This window comes from Ascidia mentula, chromosome 1 (genome assembly GCF_947561715.1).
Source record: "Ascidia mentula chromosome 1, kaAscMent1.1, whole genome shotgun sequence".
NCBI lineage: Eukaryota > Metazoa > Chordata > Ascidiacea > Phlebobranchia > Ascidiidae > Ascidia > Ascidia mentula.
Genome location: NC_138566.1, coordinates 24,619,594 through 24,629,014, shown reverse-complemented (window position 1 = coordinate 24,629,014; position 9,421 = coordinate 24,619,594). Strand labels below are relative to the sequence as shown.

Genomic DNA, 9,421 nt, shown 5'->3' with positions numbered 1-9,421 from the left:
ATGTGATCGGAATTTGCAGCTAACAAAGACAAGTAAAATCAGTACAACAGGATGACCAAAGAAATGTTGGTTTTCTCGTTTTCCATTGAAGAAACTGAGTGGAAGCAATTGTCGCACGTCAATGCTGGATTCCCCAACTTCGTGACCTCAGCTGTCATAAAGTTACGAAACGTGGGATAACCAAAATACACGTCGTCGGGGAATTTGAACCAACGACCGCGGCCAGTCTGCCACTCCACTCAAACTAATACAAGTAACCTCAGTGGTTAGAAGCGTACATGTTGTGGTCGAGTTAAACTGGTGCGCAAACTCATAAACGTTCACGAGAATTGGTCGTGTTTAGGGTGGCAGGGCAGGATCGCCCACTTGGAGATCTTACTTATTAAACATCGACTAAAAGGTACGCTGGCATTGCAGCCAAAGCATTTCTGGACTTGTCAGGAAAATGTTACGCTGACTTGGTTTGGATTTAATTCAGCAATTCCTTGGATTTATTTTCACAAACCGCAATATCAATACATAACTTTGTGTGAAATACATTACAAAGACAGCTCTGATTTGGTTCCTAAAATGTACGCAGTACAGACTTTCCCACAGTATCGCAGCACATGGTTTTGCGTGGCCTAACATTATTCCTCTTTCACGTTGCACTGCTTTCTAACGCGTATTTTATCGCCATTTTAGCTTGTGTGATTCTCTGTAGTGGTTGGGAAGATGACGTAACACGACACATTGCAATAAATAATGTTCACATTAGACATTACGCGAGCTGTATCCAATCTTCTATATTGCGCTGCACGGAAGGTAGTGAGCTCGTGTTATTTTAGATGTCATTGAAGTAATATGCACAAAAATAATTTGTTGAAATGTTTTTGACACACAAACGTTGTTTCGTTTACTTCGAGAGGTAATATATGCAATAATTTGAAATGTTTTGACGACATACACAGCAATATACGAAGGTAAAACAAGTTATATGAGTTGTATCACATATATCATTGGCGAGGAAACCGTTACTTACTAAGTCGTTTATATCCGTTAGCAGTATTTGAATGCTGTTCCTTATATAGTTGGGTGAGTCAGTGTCTACATATTGCAAAAAGGGAAGAATATTACAGACTCGAAATACGTTAGTCGAAGCGATAAACGCTAACCAATAAAGCTGCGGATGCGCCTACGTTTTATTTTATACGAACCCTATTACTTTAGCTTGTGTGATTCTCTGTAGTGGTTGGAAAGATGACGTAACACGACACCTTTCAATAACTAATTTTCTCATTTGCATTACGCGAGCTGTATCCAAACGTTTTGTTTTGTACGAACGCTCTGACTATTTCCGCAATCAATACAACTTTGACGTCACACGCGTATACGGTTTTAATCTTTGTATGAATAACAACAGCGATGCAGTGAGCAGTGACGCGCTTACATCAAGGCGGTTACTAAATTGATAATGAAATTCAACCAATAAGTAACTGTATATAGCGTTGTGCATCGTGTGGAGCAGCAATGTTAGTAATAGAATAGTTTTTCACAACACAAGATATAATTTTTGTGTTTTAATGGTCACGTGGGTTCGGAAGCCCGAGTGGCGAGAACGTGGAAGACTCCTTCAAAGTGGGAAGGAGCAATTCGAGTATGAGCTCGTTCAGCTCTTCGCGATGCGCGAGTCCTTTGTCGATGTCGCCCGCAATCTCCACCCTCTCTCCGGGAAGATTCGGTTACGACAACTCGAACTTTACTAACTCACTATGTGTGTCGACAACTTTAAAAGATGTGCTTCGGTTTGGTTTTCTGTCAAACTGCATGCACCAATTCAGTCTTGTAATACATTCCTACGCTTCGCAATGCCAACACCGTATATCCCTTATACTGTACTGCTTTTAACGGGTATCATATCGCCACAAATGCTTGCGTGATTTTCTGTCGATAATGGTTACGCGAGTAACGTCATAAGGTCACGCAATAATTCATTTCCTCATTTAATATGACGCGAGCTGTAACCAATCGTTTTGTTGCGTTGGGAGGAAGGTGCTGTGACGACAGATTTTCACGTCAATTGGGGGTGGTGTTGTTGCCTGTCTTATTTATATGCGCACAAATAAATTGTTGAATCCGTATCAGCTTTCAACATTTAGCAAACGGGCAGGCTTCGCTTTTTTGTTTTTGTATCACAATGGACATGCAGAAGCAGTAGTAAGCACTTGCTCATGTGCTTTTCCATTCAGCTCTTAGAACCCAATATTCCCGACATTTTAATTCAGGCGAACACTCTGTCAACCTTTTTGCACGGTTTATTCTTCGTATGACAGCGGTGTAGTCAGCATGCGTTACGATATTAATTAGAAAAATGACTCTATATGGCACCATTTTGCAATAATGTGGGTGCTACAAAACGAGCAAAAGAGGTTAGTTAGTTTTCGTTGCAAAGAATATTACAAACCTATTTCAGAAAAAAAATTGACAGTGTATTAGAATAATAATTAGCTTCAAAAACTGAAATGCGTGACGGATAATTTTCTTTTTCTAAACCCTTCTTCGTTTATAAGACTCAAAGTCCTAGAAATTAACCTTTTACTGTAGGGTTGGTTTAAAAACATTGTTATTTATGTTTATGCCAACGGATTCCTGACGTGAAGCCAAAAGAGAGGCGGTTTTAAAAATAATATGCATTTGAACAATATATTTCAACAAACAATACCATAAATAAAATATTTTTGCACTTTATTGAACAATTCTAATGTGTATGGTAATAAACTCTACTAAACGGAGAGCTCTGTTGAACCTTTAGGAAGTTTTTTTTATCAAGTAATTAGTAATTTACAAAGTAATTGACGCAAAGGTTTAGCGCGGGGTTAAATGGTTAATTGTCACCTCAACTAACCCGTTTCCGATTAAACGGATTTTGATGTGTTTCGCGTGATAAATTGAGCAATCAATCAGTTTAATAATTTTGCATGGAGCCAAAAATAGGCTTAAAACTCTACCGAGAAAATCACCGATTGAAACATCGAGATTATCGGTAACATTGTTAAGTTTTCTAAATCAGGTGCTGCTGCAAAAATAAAAAAAATCTTTCGTTTTTTGGACGCATATTGGTATTTCTGTGAAATAAATTTTGGTGCTGGGCAATGGCCACCGTGTAAACCTTTGTCACAAAAGAAATTCAAATGCTTTTAAGTCAGTTTTTTGGTTGAATGAGCGCACATGCGTGTGCTGTTGTCATGGCGAATTTTAGGGTGTTTTGGGCAGTTTTAGTGGGGTTTTGGGCTATTTTAATCAGGTATAGTTACTTGCTGGTGGGTGCTGCTGAAAGAATCGTTTAAGTGGCCGATGATTCGTGATTTTATGAAAGAACCATCCCAGGTCCACAAATTTTAATCAAAACTAGTCACTAGGAAAATGGTTTAACCACCCCATGGGGGCATTTGCTCCTCTGGTTAGTTAATATTTTGACAATAAACAACAAAAATTGGAACAGGATTTTGCAGAAAAATGAATCGTTCAACTACCCACCCATTTGCATATTTTTGTAAGGTCCAACTCTTGCTGAAAAAGTGTCAAAGCATCAAATTTCCTCTGCCAAGAGAGCTACTTGTTTGGACGACGTTTCGGTTGTTATACAACATAATTTCATCGGGACAAGATTAGAATATATGACTTATAAGCAACAAAGCCAATAATGTTTTCATAGTTGGCTGCACACAGGGAAACTGTTTCGACCTAACAAGCCTATTAGTTTAGATTTGCTATAAGTTTAGATTCACTATAAGAATATATGGTTTTCACCACAATATTTTCCTCTGGAGGAATCTTTTGCAGAATGTAAGCATGGTTTTTATTAAACAAGTAATTGCGGCAAAATTCACCGCAGTGCTTCTGGCGACTTTGGCAATTTGCAGCGTCCAGCAATCCCGTAAGTACAAATCGCTTTGACAAAAGTATTATATTTAATTTTCAAAATTTGTTGGTTAATGCGGTACACTAAAGTCAAGAGTTATTTCCGCACTCATTCGCCATTTGACTTGATGTAAGAAAGTTTATGTCAGTAAAATGGACGGTGTATATTACAGGCAATTTTAGACACACCTGAAATAGGATCGGAACCGATTTTTACACAAATCCAAATCTGGTTTAAAATTATAGAGTTCAACCGCGGGTGTTTCAAGCTTAAATAACTTGGGACAGCATGTGTGACAATGCAAACACAAAATAAAATCGTAAATTTTACAGTAGTTTCAGATATTGTTTATCTAAATTCTTTTGTTTCATTGGGTTTCTTCTTGCGCAGCTACCTTCAAGCGCTACTGTTTCATTGCAACTAGAGAGAAGTTTAAGGATGCGATAACGGGTTGTGAAATGAGGAGTATGGAGCTGGCTAAAGTCGAGTCCGAATGTCAATTTATCGCCGTAAAGTTTGCTGCAAAGTTGGCACAGAAGCTCGATAATAGTCCTCGTGGTTCCTGGCTCGGTGAGTGGACTTATATTGATCATTTGATAAGCAAAGTGGAGCCAATAATGTGATTTTTTTAATGCAGTTTACACAATTTTTTCTGATCATGCACACATAGTGTGTACGATATTGCTTGAAACCACTCAAAAGAGTATTTAGGATTTCAAAAAAGTGCGCTATGATAGACTTCCACACACGAGAAAAAAGTACCAGAAAAAAAATATTTATTGAGCTGTACAACCAGGTGGTAAAGATGGTAACTGGACAGACGGGTCTGCATTGAACTGGCCAGCACAAGACAGTAATCGGTGCGCCAAAATCCACGCGTTTACCTTTGACTTGGAGAATATCAAGTGCACAAACAAAAGATTCTATATTTGCCAAACCGAAGGTAAGAAGTACAATTAGTACAAGGCCACATCTAACAATATGTGTAGTAGGCTAAATACTAAACTCATGTGCATGTTACTTCCGTCAGCCATACATAAAAACCCGCTAAAATTGTTTTTGTTTGTCACGTCAAGTGTTTTGTGCTGTTGACTATTTAAGTCCAACTATGTAACATAAATTTGGTTTCAGATTTGAATGATGACATCAATTGCACTGATCAGAGTACTGTACACGGTAAGTTTACCAGAAGGTTATAAGTGATCAGATGGAAGTTATTGGTAGCGCTACTCCAACAGAATATGATGCGTTGCAAAGCTCCAACACTACATCAGCTCAAAAAACTTTAATTGCATCTAAATCTGCGGAACTTATACCGACTGTAAACTTGAAAGCGGAAATATTTGAGGGTTGAAATACTTTAATAGGGTTGGTCTTCCCAGGATAAACACTACCTTGGTTATGATTTTTACCTTCATTGCGATCAAATAACTATCTAAGGCAAAGAAACTTTAATCTGTATAGTTTCAATTCCACGACCTAAAAAGAGTTTCAAGGATCGTTTTATTTATAGCACGAAATATTATTGAGCATAGATGTTTTAACCTGATACGCTAACGACTTCCAGTTTCAGTAACCCGATCGATCACTCAAAGACTCGCATTTTGACATGCTATTGAATATAGAGGCGCCGATTTTAAGTCAGGCTTGAAATATTGCAAAAACTACCGTTGGTTACGACTTGCGATCAAATAAATCTTTGAAGCAAAAACACGTTAACTATGTGAAGTTTTGATTTCACGACTTGTAAGATTCGCAATTGCAATATATAAGTTTACAACCATTTACCATTTACAACATGTTATACGGCCGTTACAGCAACTGATGATTTTCGCTTTATTGTGCTAAAAATATTTACAGAATCTGGACGGAAATGTTTCGTCATGGTTCACCAACCTCATGTGAGTTTTACCGAAGCTGAAACTGATTGTGGTGAGATGGGTGCTGAAATATCAGAGGAAATAGAGGTTGGAGAAGACTTGGATGCGATTAAGAACTTGGTTAATAGATCCAGCGGCAACATGCCGCTAACAGCTTACGTGGGTGAGGATTGTGTTGGTAACATTTACTGGGAAGCTGTATTCAAAATCGATGGCAGAGTGCGTAAAATTATAAGTTTTTATAGAAAAATAAGGAAATGTTGATGCGTTTCTGTAATAAACAGATACAGTGTATGTTATCAAACTATGAAAGAATTTGATATCTGGGTCTACGAAAGCGCAAAAAAGGCTTTCTATTTAGGCAGAACCATGCTTTCTTCATGCAATTTTTAACATTTAAATAGAAGTTTGCTGGTACAGTCATGTATTAAGATTGTTCTAGCTTGTTATATCGAAAAAACAGGATCCTTAAATACAGAACTATGACCAGCACCCATTAACTATCATTTTGACAGGAAAGAAATATCCGGAATGCAGCAACGTGAATAATACGTCCGAAGGATGCCTAGTTGCCACGAAGGACAGTAACGTTGACCTTGACTTCTCACGGAGTAATTGCTCTGAAAATCGACCTTACATTTGTAAATATAAAGGTAAGGTGTGATGAGTGAACTGACCATACGGCAGCTTTTTTCGCGGAAGCTCTTGACAAACAACATGCCTGGATGCGTTAACAACAGAAATACCATCAAAAATACAATCTAGTTTTTTGACAGAAGGACAGTTTTCTGGAAATGAAATATTTTATCTTCGTCGTATAACAACACTAACGTTCTTCACAGCGAACTTCACGGCTGTTGAAACAAGCTCACCGTCTACAACAGCAACGAGGACAACATTACAACAGACAACAAAAAACTACAAATACAACAAAACATCCGATCCCTACACACAATCTACATTGTTTCGTGAATCGACAGCAGAAATCACTTCCAAGCTACCAACAGAAACGATCACAAAATCATCAACACTCCAAGAAACGACCCCACTTCGTCAATCCACTTTCCCAGGTAAAGTTACGTCCTAATGTACGTTATGTTGTTAAATATACCAGAGGTTGGGTGGATGAGTTTATCATTATCAACATTCCCAGAAACAATATAAAATGAGTTTAAAGGTTCATTTTAGTCATTAAGTTGCGCGGATAATTTTAGATCTCAGATTTTTGAACCTGATGCAATAACGACTTCCAGTTTTAGCAAACCAATCACTCAAATAGTACGATCGAAGCAATTGAAAACGAAGTCGGAAGGCGTTCTGACAGGTTATTGATTGGTTGGCAGTGTAAAAAAACTGACTGTATGGTAGTTTTGATTTTCACAAATGCTGTAGGTGTGCAAATTTAACTACTTGGATTTTACCCCTTTTTACACAAATTTCGGTAATCTAGTTATTCAGTTATCTCGTGAAAGCCATTGCAACAACGTCAAGGTTATTACCACAGGACATAGCGAACAAAACGGCAGAAATTTCTATGTCACATTTTCGGTGTTTATAGCAAGGCACAATAATCGTAATAAAAGGAAGTAGTTTACTACATTACAAAAACAGTGGTCGTTTACAGAAATTTTGTCAACGTCATCACCAACTACGTCACAATCGCCTGGACTACGTGGTCTGTGCAGAGTTTCTCCAAGTCTTTGCAACCATCCAACGATGGAAGTTCGTATTACATTTGGCGAGTCACGTGACCCGACTAAGCCAATCGCCGAGTCACAAGGCACCGCTCTGCTTGGGGTCGACACGACCAACGACATAAGTGTTGCATTCGTGCAAGGAACGCTGGAGGAAATGGAGGCGTTCATACCGAATGTTGACAGAAAGCCTCCAACCGCCACGGGAGGAGAAATCAGTATTACTGTTCCTCTGCTTAACTTGATTTCAGTCAACCCAGGAATGTCAGCTCCGGTAAATTACACGATGACGATCTCTGACGCCACCATCAGTTTGACGCAGTTAACAACAGCATCGTCGCAAGGTGGCGCACAAGTGAGGTCGGGTGAGGCGAAGTGCGTCTTTCTCGATGAGAGCGATAATAAGTGAGTATTTGCTCACCTTTCAACCATCCTTTGAAGCACATTATTCGATTCAATCTTAATGCTTTTCAACGACCAAAAAAGGAAATTTTTATCAAAATCGGACATTTGAGCAATTGTAAATAATCTGATGTGCCATTATGATAGTGCTGTATTTCCAAACTATATTATGTGCTTGCACCGATGCAATAAGACTATCAACCACTCCTTTTCACTTTAAACATACACTGTTTAGCCCTCATAACTCAAACTACCACCCTTAGTTAATATAAATTCGGCGTTCTTTTACCTTACACAGGTTTTCCAGTCGAGGAGTCAAGACCCTGCGAGCCACAAGTCAGGACTTCGTGTGCGCTTCAAACCACAGCACCATATTCGCTGCTCTTCTTATTCTCGACACAGTTTTCATTCCCAAAGATGTAAAGGTAAAGCATCGTAAGGAAATCCTCTCGATGGAAAAATATTCTATTTTGATGTCTATCAATATACTATCAATAAGATACGTAACACGCCCTAAATCTAAGCCAATGTAGCATGAACGCATCTAATTAAGTTTGGCATTTAAATCTCTTTATTTTGATCAGATCACTTCGTACGTCCTGGAAGCTGTATCAGAAGTTTCACTTATATTGGCAATCATTGTGCTGAGATCAGTACGAAGGCGACTACGATCCGCACGAACCTTTGTGCAAATAAACTGATGCGTTGCCTTGTTTATTTTTCACTTTTTCATTCTCATTGGTGATTCGGCTTTAAACTCAAAACCTGTTTGTGAGATGACGGCTGTGTTGACGCATTACTTTATTCTGTGTTCAGGTAAGATTGATTTTAAACCTAAACTTAATAAATATTACAACATTACTCTACACAGCTATGTGGATGTTGCTCGAAGGAGTGACTCCGGCACGAAAAACACTGGGAAATTCTCTTCACACATCCAACGCTAAGAGGGAAAGACTTGTTCAACTCTTTACTGGATGGATTCTGCCTGCTGTCATGCTCACCATCTTTTCATTGGCTGGATTTCTCACTGGAAATTATATGGACATAAACCCACCCTTGCTTGATGGACTCACTCAAGTCAAACCCTACTCACAATGCTGGATCAAGAAAGACTCGTGGGTCCTGATTGCAGGAGTGATGGTTCCCCTCATTCTTGTGGTTGCGACCAACTTATTGATTGCATTAAAAGTCGGAAAGTTCGTTTACGATATGAGCAAGAAAGCAGAGAATTTCAAATCAACCAACAATCGACTTCGTGCCAATTCAAATGTGGTGGAAGCTAATTTGGTTCATGTCAAAGCAAGTTTTAGGGCTGTGGTGTTGCTGATGCCAGTTCTGGGAATACCATGGACTTTCATGCTCATACAAAGTAAGAAGATGGGTTGAACGACTGTTGATTACGTTACGTAAATTGTTTTTTTTTCTCCACAGTAAACCACCCAGCCATGATGTACGTGAACGTGATATTGAACGGACTTCAGGGCTTCTTTCTTCTTATCATCTACTGAGTGATGAGCAAGGAGGTGAGAAGAGCAGTCGTG

The 9,421-nt window shown here is 38.8% G+C and overlaps 1 protein-coding gene across 1 annotated transcript; it reads left to right on the top strand.

Annotated features, from left to right (window-relative positions):
• Positions 1-8,873: 8,873 nt before the first annotated feature.
• Positions 8,874-9,421, top strand: LOC145917392 (adhesion G-protein coupled receptor D1-like). Its single transcript, XM_083002945.1, has 2 exons — positions 8,874-9,249; positions 9,312-9,421. The coding sequence occupies exons 1-2, from the start codon at positions 8,874-8,876 to the stop codon at positions 9,386-9,388; spliced, it is 453 nt and encodes a 150-aa protein (XP_082859071.1). The 3' UTR covers positions 9,389-9,421.